Source organism: Protopterus annectens, chromosome 17.part0 (assembly GCF_019279795.1).
Source record: "Protopterus annectens isolate FY-2018-M chromosome 17.part0, PAN1.0, whole genome shotgun sequence".
Lineage (NCBI taxonomy): Eukaryota > Metazoa > Chordata > Ceratodontiformes > Protopteridae > Protopterus > Protopterus annectens.
The window spans coordinates 65,228,525-65,244,338 of record NC_056751.1 but is presented as its reverse complement, the minus strand read 5'-3'; the positions used below and the strand labels follow the sequence as shown (position 1 = coordinate 65,244,338).

Below are 15,814 nucleotides of genomic sequence, written 5' to 3'. Positions count from 1 at the left end.
TAACAGTACTTTTAAGATGAATTACCATCACAGTCTCGAGTAATTTCTACTCTTTTAACTCAGTATTTGCTAAAAAAATATTAACAAAAGCTGATAGTAAACATGGTAGTTAGCTTTCTTTAATTCTATGGTACTGTATAGGTATCCCTAAAGAATTAGGCCATTTGTGGACTTGTTTATTGTTAATAATTGAGTTAACCAATCTGTCAAAGAAAAGGTTCAAAATTAGGCTGAATATAACTGCCAAACTGAAAAGGGGGATTTCAGATCTGACTATTTTGGTAATTTTGGTGCTAGACTCACTGGTACAGAGGGGTCGGGAGTCCAGTTCCTGGCCTTCTCAGGCCTTTTCTCTGGTGACTTGCTCTGTTTTTCTTTAATTTTGTCTTTTCTCTTTCTCTTTTTCTTTCTACTTAAGTTTATCTGCAGATTTGGCTGAAGAAGAAGAAGCAGGTGGTTGACTGGGAATATCTGACTGAGAAGCAATAGGCGCTTTAACACTAGCTTGTCTCTTTGGTCCCGCAATGCTCTAGAGTTGAAGGAGGAACAGGCATCACACTAAGGTCTTTTGCACCCAGGCAGTAAACAAAGAGAACAAAGAGATAGTGTGGATCTTGCAGCAGCATTTTGTGACTGCATGCAGTGTGTTTTTTGAAACTTTTGTCAGACATGCTATCAACCTGTAGCATACGTAACTCTATGAAACAGAAAACATGTCTCTCATTGAGGCAAGAACTTAAACTTATAGCAGTTAAGAATCTGCTGCCTCAGCTAAATATTCCAATATGTATGATAAAAAACACTCTCAGAAAGGCTATGAAAAAGATTAGAAATCATAGAAATACATAAATTATGTATATGTATATATATATATATATATATATATATAAAATTTATATACATACAAATACACACAAACACACACACACATATATATTCATGGAGAAAAATCTTAAACTGTTATAATATTAATCTCTCTCTCTCTCTATATATATATATATATATATATATGTATATATATATATATATATATATATATATGTATGTATATATATATATATATATATATATATATATATATATATATGTATACATATATGGGTCTAAGAATAATGCGCGAACGGCCATTTCACCGAATCTGAAATGGTTGGGCATACTTACGTGAAAGTGCTTGTCACCGAAGAAGCACTTTTGCTTAAGTATGTCTGGAGGTAGAGGGAGTTGTGGGGGAGTGACTGTCGCGGACATCATACTATGGTACGATTAAGGGAATTTTTCCCTTTTCCCCACTGTAGTGTGATCTCAGAGTGAGAATAATAAAGTAGGGGGGTGTGGGGGGTGCAGGGGGGCTTGTCCCCCTGCATAAACATTAATTTACTGTTTTTTTTCCTTTTTCTTTAACACACTTTAGCTAAAGCACTTTTTCGGTGTAAAGCACTTTCACTAAAGTGTTTTCGGTGATAATGGATTTGGACTTTTGATCTTTCTATCAAAAGTCCTAGATCTATATATGTGTGTGTGTATATATATATATATATATATATATATATATATATATATATATATATATATTATGATAAAAAATCTAAAACTGTTATAACAGTTATTTATATATATATATATATATATATATATATATATATATATATACATAAAATGGGAAAAGGGGTTGAGGATGTATGGGTGTGTATATATATATATATATATATATATATATATATATATGTAAAAAAAAAATAAGGAAATCATATTTAGACTTATCTGGCTGTCTAACAGCTTTGAATATCAGAGCTCTCAATCCACATGACCATTCAACACAGGCAGCAAATGAGATCTGAGGAACTCTGAGGAAGAGAGAGAGGGAATTATGGGTAGGGCAGGAATCAGAGCCCTGGATCCATGGGTTTAAAGGTGACCAGGGTGGATCCAAGTCAGATATGGGCACTCCAAAGGTTGAATCCAATGCAAAAAGACAACACTAGATATTACAGAGATGCCCAAGGACTGGCAGAGATGTAACAAGTAGTCTCTGGCTTCTATCATTAATTCCCTGGAAGAAATGGCCAGGAGTCAATAAATCTTGATAAGGGAGCATGAGCATTCCCTGAGTTGTAGATGGACGGCAACTACTGCCATGCACTTAGTGAAAAACTCAAGGGACTATTATCTTGAGATTGAATGGCAGGGTCCAGAACTGAAAATGACTGGCTCCTAACCAGAATAACAAAAACCTCTGTGATACCTTTGCAGTTTTTTATGTGGAGGGAGGCATCATGAAGGTCTATCAAGAACATCCAATCATTTGTTTTCAGACATGACAAAGCTGACTGCATCATGACCAATCTGAAGGAAGTCTTATGTAAAGGTTTAGGCCTTTAAGATCCAGAAGTGACCTGTGGTCTTTGTTTTTCTTTGGTACTAAAAATAGTCTTATATAGACTCCTGGCCCTCTTGCGATTGGTGGGACTTCTTCAATGGCTGTTTTGCAAAGAAGAGAAAGAATTTCTCTTCTGTCTGCTTTTTGCTGCTGGGGTGGAACATCTAAATGAAGCATGTTTTGTTTGGGTGAGATTTGGAATAAGGTTATTATATAACTTCTGGATGTTATATCTCTCTTACCTAGTTATCCTGTGGGATGTTCAACCACACAAGGAGGTGAAGAGATAAACACCTCCTGACTACCTTCCGAGGTGGACAGCTGGGCAAGCCTTATGCACCTTGGTCTTCCACATCAGAGTTGCAGTCAAAACTTGATGTTGGGGGTTTCTAAACCACAGGTATTTCTGATTCCTACTGAAAGATCTTTGAGAGTCCTGAAATTTGACTCCTATGGCAGACAAGGTGTTGCCTTTCTACTCACATCTCAGCATTTTGTCTTTTACAGTTGACTCAGATAAGGAGGAACAATCAAAGGGGGCATTACTGAAGGATACTTTGAAATTGTTCACAAAATTACATAAGTACAGTCAGACCAGGCATGTCTTGGTAATGTCTGTACCTGCTGCTCATACCGCTCCATCTGACATTTTCTTTAGAAGCCATATAAGGTGGTTTGTTACACTGAACATTGGCCTCACTGTGGTCTCTAGTTGATTCCTAGACTCTGGTGTAGGATGTCTTCTCGGAGAATCAAGAGCCTGATTCCTAGACTCTGGTGTAGGATGTCTTCTCGGAGAATCAAGAGCCTGTCCCACTAAATCTTTCTTGAAATGTTCATATGAATGGCATAATTTAATACTCAAAAGGCAAATATGCCCAAAGTGCAAGTCTGCTTCCCCATTCCATCATTTGCCCTAGACTCTTGGTTTAGCAGATGGACAGTTGTTGACTCAGTGGACAGTTCCATATTAGCTGCTTCTGTCAGAGAATCTACCAAGAGATCCTTGGATCAGTGTTGTCTTGTCCTTAGACAGACAGAGTACGTTGTCTGGAGATTTACGGATGACTTCTGTAAAGTCGGGCTCCTGCCATGCCCTCCTGGTGGCCAAGTCTATTAAATAGTTAGCAGGAGGGACCACACAAGCAGAACAAGGTGCTAAGCAATAGGCCTCAACACCTCCACATCTGGAGAAGGAGGGTTAGTGGGTCAAGGATCCACTCAGTCTCATCAATTTAAGTATCTCCCCAAATGAGGCATCTTCTGAAAGGGACTGGGTATAACCCTCTCGATTGTCTAAGTCCATGTCATAAGTGAGAGACTCACTAGTGCTTTGTATTTGCACATCCTCTTCTTGCAGCATTGTGTTGAGGGAAATTCAAGTCCTCAGAGAATTCTGAATGAACCTGCATAGGCTGTTTGAGGCAATCTGCTTCGCTTTGACCTTGGGATGTTTGATGAAGGAGCTGAAGTGCAGATTGATGCATATTCTAGGGAAGAACCAGCACCCTTGAATTCTGTGTCAGTGCCAGAGAAGAAGCAATCAAGTTCTCAAGAACCTCAAAAGCCAAGCTGGAGTGAGATGGCACTGACAAAGTCTGACCCAGCAACATCTCTTGCCCTGAGGCAGACTTTAGCGGCACCAAGGAGGGAATTGCTGATGACCCAGTTAGCTTTAAGGAAGGGATCTGTATTGAAGAGTTGAAGGCCAAAATCTCTGACACTGAAAGTTGCATCAATTTGGTTGGTGCTAAAGGAAAGACTTAGTGCCAAACATTCAGCACTGAGATTCCACTGAAACTGACTACCACCATGTGAAGTGAATTAGATTTGTCAGGTCCAGAGCCAGTGTAGATAAACCAGTCAATTACAGATACACAGGTCCCAAAGCCAACTGTGCCAAACTACAGACAGAGGAAGGAGAAAAGAGGCAGGAAGAATGGCCAGTCCAATATGCTCTAGAGAAAGGGAAGGATGTGATGACACTGATTTCAACCTGAGTCATCAAAAAGGCAATCATCAAAAGCTCCCAATCCACATCTCCACTACTTCTAAAAGACCTAACAGACCTAAGTGAGGAGGTGGAAGGAGGTCCAGAGACAAAACAGGGAAGCTCCCTCTTTGAGGAATGCCTGCTGGCTATTGACCTGGGGAAACTTGTTGGAAATGACAATTATTGGCTCCAAGTATGGAGCTCTGTATAGAGAGAAAGCCTGCTCTGCAGAGGAAGGGGAGTCCTGTCTGTCCATTTTTGGATCCAAGTAAGGACCATAGTCATTCCGTTTCCTCTTCTATGATTTAGGATTCTTGACCTTCTCTTTTTCTTTAGCTCTCTATTTTTCTTTATCTTTCTTTAGCTTTTCAGAGATAGGATATGGGGAGGAGCCCTTTTAAAATTAACTTGTTTCACCAGCCAGAAAAGGATTGAGGGACAAAGTCCTTCCAAACCAGACAGTGCTCAGACAAATATTCTGCCTGTTGGTGTGAAGCAGCAGGATGGTGTGTCTGCAGCTGGAACACTTGTAGAAGCTCCTTTCCTCGTCCCCTAATTTTTTTTCTTACTGTTCACTATTGAGAAAAATATCTCTGACTTTTAAGAAAGATACAGTCACTGTACCCAGGTAATAAAATTGTCAAAACATTGCTACACCATAAACACTAGTAATGAACATTATTTCTAAATAACAACAGCAATAGCAATAACAATAACACACTAAGAATATAAGAAAGGTAAACATCGCACACCTTGACCTGGTCAAAGCTTTTGAGACAATTACCCACTCAGGCATAGTAGAAAAGCTAAATAAACTGGGAATAAACCTCTGTGTCACCCACTGGATTGCCAGCTGGCTCGCAGATAAGATGCACTTAATCGAAATAGGGCAAGTTACCTCCACAAGGAGATCAGTCATCATTGCAGGCCCAGGGTTCTGTGCTAGGATCTCTCCTGTTTGACATATATGTTTCTGAAGTAAAATCCAATACCAAACGGCTCTAGCTGACTAAGTTTGCAGATGACTGCAAGCTAGGAGCAGTCATTGAATCTCCAAACCATCCTGCAGGATGGTTTGTCCCAAATAAATAACTGGTGCCAAAATGATGTACTGAAACTAAATGTCCCAAAATGTATTGTTATATCCTTTGGGAAGTCATCTACCCCATCGAACTATCACATTTACAATATGATGCACTTCCCCAATGCGCCACTTGAGCAGTGTTTAGCGTGGACAGTGGTCTATCTTTTGACCTTCATGTGTCTATTGTTGTAAAAAAGTCCTTTTATACTGCACAGTTTATAAACAAATGGATTGTGTCTAGATCTATGGGTGTTATTGTCCTCCTTTACTCAGCCCTTATTAAGTCACTCATTGAATATAATGCCCCTTTTGGCATGTATCTGTCCAGACACATGCAACAAGTGGAAAGTACATAGAGATATCTTACTAAAAGGATGCAATGCCTAAACAACATGTCCTACATGGTCTGATTCAAAGCTCTGTCACTATACTCGGAATCCTACAGACTGCTAAGTGGTGATCTGTGTCTGGCATACAAGGCATCCTCCAACCCATTACTGATAGGTTTACTGCACATCAGCAAGTCAAATGGCATCAGAAATACTCGGTCTAAGTACCTAATCCTCTTACACAACATCAGCAGAATGGTTTGGAAAGACCGGAATATCTCACAGAGGATACTGTTGCTGTGGAACAGACTCCCATCTACATAAAACAAAGTCCATCTCTGTTCATATTCAACTGCAACTTAGATCTATGGATGGGAAATAGAAAATTTACCTCAGGACTGCCCCTTGTACTACTAATGGACAGAGGTAGCTCCTAAATGCTTTATCTCATGCACAGGTCTCCTCAAATTATCTATGGTATGATCCCAGTTATGCTTATTAGGGGTAATACATAATTATCGACCATTGGATGGGTAAGGCCAGTCTACAACTAAATGGGATAGGTTATTTTGAGCACAAAAGGGGAAATTGGCTAGGTTTAAAATGGCAAGGGCAGTTAGCCTACTTACCTATGAACCTGTAAATGCATGTATATTTTGACTACTTACAGTGCTTAGAGATGCTAAAACAGCTAGTCATGGGAACTAAGATCACATAAGGCAATTAAGAGAAAATACAAATAAACGCACTGTAAATGAAACAATAAAACCTCAAAATGGTGAAGCAAGGCAGTAAGAATTAACTAATCAAATTTAAAAATGAAAAATTGGAAAAATACTGTATTTTTAAAGAAAGCGGGAGCATTTAGCTTGAGCCAAGATGAATTCATCTGTATGTGATAGCAACAAACAAGATGTGAGTGATGGGTGCTTTATGGGATTATGGGAGGGAAAGATTCTTAAAGGAGCTCTAGGTTGAGGATCACTAGTTTTTGCCAGTTTGAATCCAACAAGCAGCAGGAGACTCATAAGCTGGATCAGACAAACAGGACAATTAGGCTCTACGTCTTCCTCAATGGCAAAAATCAGAAAGTATATCACTACTTGGGGGATAAGATAATTATGATAACAGCAGATCTTCAAGGGCAGGTCACAGTAATAGTAAATCGCAACATTTGGGTTTAGCCGCTTTAAGCGGTGTTTAGTCATAGTCCAAATATTTTTGTTACCGGTATTATTTTCTCTGTGAATACTAACATTGGCCATGTATCACGAATCCCTACAATCTTAATTGGCCTGCATCCATCCATCCTGAACCTCTTTTTCCATTTTGCACACATGGGGTTGGGGTGTCACTTCAACAGTGACAATCATCTCGAGTCAAGGTTTACACCGCCGGGTGGCTAGCCCTCCCTCGGTAATTCATCCATTCCACTCACTTGCACACACACTTGCACCCATGGCCAATTCAGAGTGTCCAATCCACCTACTGCATGTCTTTGGAATGTGGGAGGAAACCGGAGCACCCAGAGGAAACCCAGGTGACCATGACACTCACAAACAGTCAGTATTGCAAAAAGTCTAGTGATTGTAGGAAGTCATTGCTCTTAACATCCATTAGTACTATTATAATAATAATATATGCCTGTACCAACGTGGAATAAATAATTTATCACAAAACTACATACATACTTCTTAACAGGATGGAAAGTAACATTACTGTTATTGTGAACATTCTTTAAGGATCTGCTGGTAGAGGAAAAATATCTTACATTTCTACAAAATTTAGGGAAAATTACTGGGTACATTTTTAAACAGTATTCAGGTGCCCAAGGATGGTGGACATTTTATTTATTTATTTACTCGTTCATTCATTCATTCATTAATTCAATCATTCATTTATTTTTCAAATTTTAACAGGATACCTGAACTGATTAAAGGACCTCTTTCAGCGACAACACAGGCCAGAAAGACATCTGCAACATATATATGATATACTCCAAATACATCAAAATACACTACAAATATCTAACCATTAACATTCCAATCCATTGTTCTTAATACAAGCATATGGGTGGTCACAGTGGTGCAGCGGTTAGTGTTGCCACCTCCCAGCAAGAGGTTCTCCAGTTCAATTCTTGACTGGGGTGCCTTCTGTGCAGAGTCTGCATGTCCTCCCTGTGGTTGTGTGGGTTTCCTCCGGGCTGGCAACTCAACACCGCAAAACTCCACTGCCAATCATTCTGCAGACCGTTATTCCACTGTGGTGACCCCTAACAGGAAACGCTGAAAGGAGAAGAAGTTCTTAATACAAGAATATGGGCAATTAAGAGTGCATGGAACAGAAATATAGTCATATTAATAATAGCTGGAGGTTTAACTGACAAAATACACAAAGTACAGTAAATCTAATTGTCAAATTGTGCATTTTTTACAGTTGTGCATTCAGTATTCTCTTAAGCAAATGCCCAAAGGATCCTCTGAAGCACAGCCATGCCAAAACATATCCTACATCTGTACTGTACTTCCAGCTTGTAGAATGTTATACAGGTGTGTTTAACAGGCCATTTTGTAGCTTCTAAAAATCTCTTATGCAAAACATTCTGTAATATGCTGCAGGTGTAGCTGCTGTCCTGGTGGAGTGTGCTCTTATTGTGCCTAAGAGAGGTTTATTATGCATGTTGTAAAAAAAACTCCTGTGCCTTAGACAGGTTTATTAAATGTGTCATGAAAAAGACAATGCAGTGAGCTACCCATTTAGGCAGGGCCTACTTGTTAACTGGTAGGCCTTCTTTCAATTTTCTAAATGAAATAAAAACATCATCAGTTTTTATGACTTTATGAGTAGTTTATTCCCAAGCCACATCCATTCAAAACAATCCTGGAATTTAAGATGTGCCTCATGATAATAACTGTTTTTTCATTACAGGGACCTAGCTAGATGAAAATATTAATCCTTCTTCTGGTGACTGCAGTGCCCTCCTCCGCGTTTTCTGTAATTCCCTAGGCCCTAGGCATGACTGTTGGTAGGGTGGTGATTCAATGGCAAAGAATGGATTCATCAAAACATTTGTGTATGTTACACGAAGTAGAGCAAGCTGTGGGTTCCTCTTCTATACTACCATTCAAAAGAGTTCATAATTTTGGGCATACTCTTGGTGTTCTGACCTGGTAACTCCACCTCAGACATAATGGTAAAATAAGCCTCATGACTTGAACCATCAGTTTGTTCAATTCACATTTATTTTAACAAAATTATAGTATAACAGCCCTGAACTGGTTTAATGTAGGAATTTGCATGCTGTAGTTGTTGATAAGTATGCTCCTGACTTCCACTAATGGAGTCAACTCAAGAAGAGTTGCTTTAGGGACTGTAATGTAGCTGTAACGTTTTAGCTGGATATTTTTAACTCACTCATGCATTTTTACCATATAGTATATATTATACTATACTATAGAATATATATTATATCATATATAATATTTTTGCATATTTACCTCATGAGAATCTCTGTTGATGCTTTGATCCCAGGGCTTAGGAGACTGGGCCAGATACTTGAGAATAAAATGAGCTACAATGGCCCTTTAATACCAGGCTTAGGCCTGATGAGAGCTATGTTGCCTAACAAACAGACATCTTTCATAATAAGGTAATATTCCTGTTTAGAGAGAACTATACTGCACTTGGCTCCTCCCTTTTGAATGGCCAACAGGCTGAGTAATCCAGCCTGTTTGTCTTTCTGTAAGTAGTACCGTCTGGAGAATGTGACTTGTCAGCTTAGTTCTTTGCAGCTAAGCTTAAGATAAAAGCTTAGAAGGGTTTTTCAGTGGTTCTAGGGACAAACTGTCTTGGGTTTGGCTTTGCCCAGGTGGGAACCTTTGTTACCCATTGTTTTGGACATACTGTTTCATTTAGTGTTCCAACTTAGTGACTCAACCTCTAACATGGTAGTGGACTCTGTTTTCTTGATTACAGTGAACTCTTCTCCTTGGTTTCAGACATATGCTCTGCAGTGTAAACCTGTGATGAACAGCTCTGACACTTATCTGTTTTGATGTGCATTTTAACAAATTGTTTCTTTTTATTTAAGTAATGGGATTTTTCCTCTATTTTAAAGAATGCTTTGGTGACCACTGTCATGAAAAAGTCTACTTTTTATTCCAACAGTCTTGACAATTATCATCCCATCTCTAACAGTCTGTTAATTTGTAAGATTGCTATCACAGCTTGATTTTATTTTTAAAAGAGTACTAAATCAAAGATTTATTCCTGTCTGTTTTCTGTACTAGACATATTAATGAGACGGCCATTACATAAGTCTGAATCACCTCCTAACAGTAGGGGATAAACAGTATTATTCCATTTTGGTCTTCCTTGCCAACCATGCAGAGATCTTTCATAATAAGGCAACATTCCTGTTTAGAGATAATTCTACCGCAGGCTCTTAATATTGTTTTGGACCATTCACTGAGCTATCACAGGACTGTTGGTACTGTCCTAAAATAGTCTGCCTACTACCTCTCAAGATATACCACACCTTCAATGTCTAGGGTTAGTACCTTGGCCCTTTACTCTGCTGTGTCCAGTGTCCTACAGCGTTCTAGTCTGGGTCCTTTACTGTTCTCCCTGTTTTTGTTTCCACTGGGAAAACTCATTAGGGAAGATGCCTTTAGTATCACTGTTATGCAGATGATACCTAATGTTGCCTCTCTTTCCCTCAGGACATGATGAATACTCTCGATTCCCTTGATAAAGATTCAGAATGCATCCACACTTGAAGAAGTAGTAATTATCTAAAGCTCAAAAACTCCAAAATACTGGCTATTGCTATTCATGCCACTTTGAGGAATCCCAGCTGAATGGCTTTAAAACCCAACATCATTCATGGTGATAAGCTAGAATGTGTGGATAAGGTGAACAATCTTGTCTTGGTTTTGGATGACTGACTGACTCTTATGGACCAGGTGTCATCTGCTGAAAAGTCATCATATTTACATATAAGTAACATTGTCCACATTATCCAACACACTAAGATCTTTTGTGCATGCCTTTGTCTTGTGTGGCCTTGACTACTGCAACTTCTTGTACCCAGAGCTTCCTAACATAGAACTTGAATAACTGCAAGTGGTGCAAATCTCTGTAGTTTTTCCTGGTAGTTCCAGCAACTTTCACATTATCGAGTTTTGCAGACTTTTCACTAGCTGTCAGTTCATTTCTGAACAACACTAATTCCTAGTTTTAGTGTATTTGGAATGGTGTGAGCAGAGTCCCTCTTATCTGAAGAGGCTCCTGTTCCCTTATAAAATCCTACTAGGTCATGACATTCCACCTAGGATTGCTGGATGTTCCAAAAGTATGGATGGATACATCTGGTTCTTATTCTTTTTGTCATCAGGAAGCATAACTCTAGAAAGTCAATCCTCAATGGGATGAGATAGTGCTTATTGAAATTTCAAAGGCAGTAAAGTCAATACCTCAGAGTAGTGTAACTACAAATATGAATGTGGTGAAATATATAATAAATCCAAGGTTACAGTACTTCACATTGTTTCCCTTGCTTCAGGCTACAATTATGTCACAGTTAATATGCGTAAGTGGCAGAGGTGTGAGTAGAAATCCCCCCATATCAGGGAGGTGCAGAGGGGTAAAGCCTCCTCCCAAAAAAATTATTAGTGTAGCATTTGACTTCAAAATTAATTTCCTTTTAGCTTGAATCAGATTTTATTTTGGGTATTCAGGATCTGTAGTTTGGGATCTCAAATTTGTAAGAGGGATCCTAGGTGAAGATTTCCCTTTTGGCCAGCTTTAAAAGGTACAAAGAAAAGTGTATCATTTTACACTGGTATATGATCTGTCATTATTTATTGTTTTCTGTCCATTTTATTATTACTTTTTCACTTCTGTTCATGTTGTGCATAGTGATGCGTATTTCAATGTATTTTTTTCTTGCTTTACCTGTTTTATTATGATGATGCTTGGTTACAAGCACTTTAATAAACATGAACATAAATTCATTAGTCTACCTAGTATAATAATTGAGTTGTCTCTGTGTATATCTAGCATCTGCAAATTATATTCACCATTATTCTGGTAGTTTGGATAGAAAAAAAACTGCAGTTAAATGGAAGGATGTAGAAACACTGCTGAAACAACTTTTGCTATGGAGTATGGATTTTCCTTAGATGACATTTATTTATTTAACATTTGTTGAGTGGGAAAGTCTGGCTTGGAACAGAGCCAAGTTTCAGCAGAGGCCAGGGCAGAAACGCTCCAGACGTATGTCTTTGTAATGTGGGAGGAAACCGGAGTACCTGGAGAAAACCCACACGGACGCAGGAAGGACATGCAGACTCTGCACAGAAGGCACTCCAGCTGAGAATAAGACTAGAGAACCTCTTGCTCTGAGGTGAAAATGCTACCGCTGCACCACTGCGCAGTTCATGCTTTATGTGTAGAACACCAAGTTAGGTGCTTTACATCTGAGAACTTGCAACTCCAAAATATTTTTGCCAAAGGTAACAATGACCATAAAAATCTGTTTTCCATAAACTATAGCATCTGTTAGTTATGAAAAGCCAAGATTAACGTCTTCAAATTCTAATGGGAGAGTTAAATCTTGGTGATCTTAAGTGAGAACACCCTTAAGGAAGGCCTTAATAGAAGTCTGTGTTGCTATCTGTGGGAAGGGTGGTACACAAGAAGGGATTATTTGACTCATATAGATACTTTGGATAATTAATTACATTGAAATGGTATAATTTAAGGATTTCAGATTTTGTGACATGTTTCACAAAACAAGGTACTTTTCACATCTTAGTGTAAGATTTCCTTGGACTCAGTATTTTAGCTTTTTTTTACAGATATTTAGAACTTGAGTATAACTGATACTAATAGGAATCAGACTTCTATAGTTTTGAGTTTTGAGACTGGGATATTTACTACACCCTGTTATGAAGTCACTTAAAGACTTCAACAGAGGTAAAAACCTTGGTGCAAGAGTAAACAGGTGCATTATCAGAGAATACCATAGCTGTCTGGACCATTAGGACAACCTTAATAGGTGCTGGTGAATCAAAATATGGGTGCTGACTACTTTCTTTCAGAATACCTTTAAAAGTATATAAAGTGGTTAAAATATCCTTAAAAAGTATAGTAAAGTGGTGGTATTGTCCATTGTGTATCTGTGAGGCTCATCATCTTGCAGGAGAAACAGGATTCCCTGCACAACAAACTGACAAAAAGCTTCCTTAAATTTTAAAGTTTCTATAAAATAGACAAATAAAGATCACACCCCATCACCTATTAACCCTCCATCACAAATAGCTGAAAACTTTAACAAGCACTTCATAGAATCAATAGCAGACCTATTAACTAACTAACACTGCACCTCCTCATCCTTCAACCTATTTACACACCAATTCTATACCATCAACTACCTCTAACCGTGCCATTAATAACCTTCCTACACAACAAAATGTCATACAAACCCCATTCTCATTTCAGCCCATACCCACACACTGTAAAGAAACTGCTACAAAAACTAAAACCCTGATCCACCTCAGCTGATAATCTTCCACCACACTACCTCATACTGGCTGCCAACTCAATCATCTACCCAATCAGTATCCTTATAAATAGGTCTTTATCCATATCAGGAGTTCCAACCACATGGAAACAATCTCACATCACGCCCATACACAAAGGAAGCAAATGTATTGAACCAACCAACTTCTGTCCTATATAAATCTTGTCACCCATATCCAAAATTCTCGAGAGAGGTATCCATCAGAAGGTAATGCAATACCTACTGCAAAACAACCTTTTAACCCAAACCCAACATGTTTTCCAACCTAGCTGCAGCACATCTACAGCCCTATTATCCTTTATGGACACCCTGAACAAGGCCAGAGATGCAAGAGCCTATACAGCTTCAGTATTCCTTGACCTCTCTAAGGCCTTTGACAAGGTCTCTCACCCCCTACTACTGACACACTGTCTAACTTAGGCTTCTCATGTAACACAGTAAAATGGTTTCAGAATTACCTCAAGGATCGTAAACAAGCAGTGAAATGGTCCAATGTACTGTCACCGTTTCTCCACAACCCTACTGGAGTCCCTCATAGCTTCATCTTCGGGCTACTACTCTTCAACATTTTCACTAATAATCTTCACACTTCCTCCCACCCTGAAACCCTCATTCAATATGCTGATGATTGCACCATAATCTATACCGCTCAATTACTACCAGAACTGTTTTCAAAAACTCAGCATTCCTTTACTGCAGTCAAAAATGCCCACCTCTTTCTTAATCCAAGGAAGACTAATCTAGTACTTTTTCACCCCAAAAATGCCTCCCTTCTCACTGATCATTGACAACACTGTCATAGAAATAGTGCAGGAAACCAAACTTCTAGGAGTAATCATTGACAATAAGCTTTCCTTTGACCTCCTCCTATATACAGCAAAATGTAAAGAAAACTCATCAAAACTGGGACTCTTATACAGAAGCAAACATTTCTTAACTACACGAACCAAAGCTAGCCTAGCAGAAACCTATTTACTTCCCTCCCTTCTTTACGGTGCCCCTATTCTAACTAACTTAAAACTTCTACCCTAAGCAAGATGGTACAATAAAGTTGCAAAGCTTGCCATAAACTCTAAATATCGCACATACACCGCTGTAATCCACTACTAGAATTAAACTAGCTAGAACTCCTCAACCAACTTGCTTTCATTCAGCTATCCACTTTCCACAACCTTATTTTCAAGCCTACTGCCTGCCTTGCACTAGCCAACCTAGTCACACTTTATACACCAAATAGATCCCTATGATCAGAAGACAAAAATATCTTAGCTATCTCAAAAGCCACAAAAAGAAAAAAAAAACAAGTCACTCTCTGTATTCATGTTCTGTCTCTAAACTATGGAATTCACTACCTCTAGCTACTGGGTCTGTGCCTTGCCTAACCCACTTTAAAGCCGCTTTAAAATATCATCTCAAAAATACATGGCTCTGCTCCTAAATAAATCCAGCCAAATGCTCAGCTCTTCCTTTTCTTCCACACTAGCTTCATCCTCTGTCTTCTGTCACATCTCACTCCTTCACAGTCTGCAAGATCCTAAGTCTGTTCTAACTCCTTCTTTGTTTCTATACCAAATTCTTAAGCTACTGCTCAGTCTGCAATGCCTCAATTCTTTTTAACTCACTTACTATCTTTCTGCATCACCAACACTTCAGCTATTATTTTCCTAACTTAAACCAACATTTTATTTTTCATGTACTGTAACAGCCGATGTCATACATTGTACTACCTACATACTATTTTTATACACTTTAACTACTCATAGGCTATGTATATGTTGTTAGAATGATTAAAATTGTCTATAATTATATAACTCTATAGAATTGTCCAGATGTGTGGTATATCTTGTAACCTAGTTCAATCAACATATTTTTGTACAGTATTCCTCATGTTGCTTGTATTGTTTGTGGACTATACTGCATTTGTATTCTACTGTATGTGGAGCTTTTCTTTCCGGGCGTCCACTGAAAATGGGTTCTGTAGGCCCAGTCAGACCACCCTGGTAAACAAATGTCAAATAAATAAATATAAAATATAAAATAAATACCTTCAAGTGGAGAACCTGAAGACTGAAGTAAATAATTATCCTCAAGGAAGGAAGGACAGTGTGTCTGCATCATATAAAAACTACTTTCTATACTAGATAAGTCTGAGGAAGAGATCTTCCTTTCTTTTTACCCTCCTGAGCTTTTTCACATGCCTGCAAAAATTCACATCTCTATATTCTAGTTAAATACTGAGAGTGGTGCAGTGGTACTGATGCAGGTCTCTATTGTGTCAATGCAGCTTCCTGCACTGCACTAAAATACCCCTTAAGGTCTTACAGTTAAATTAATGTCATAAAATGTCAGGACCTGAATCAGATACAGCTACAATGGGATAGTTTGATTATATGATTACACAGTGCTGGTGTGTGAGGCTAATCTGGGAATGAAGATATGTACTGAT

At 38.6% G+C, this 15,814-nt stretch overlaps 1 protein-coding gene across 1 annotated transcript in view; it reads right to left on the bottom strand.

Annotated features, from left to right (window-relative positions):
* Positions 1-15,814, bottom strand: part of DNAH6 (dynein axonemal heavy chain 6) — a 5,071,261-nt gene that overhangs the window by 4,894,045 nt on the left and 161,402 nt on the right. Inside the window, exon 7 of the mRNA XM_044059309.1 lies at positions 5,275-5,321. Coding sequence (XP_043915244.1) covers positions 5,275-5,321 — 47 coding nt within the window. The remainder of the gene's footprint in view (positions 1-5,274; positions 5,322-15,814) is intronic.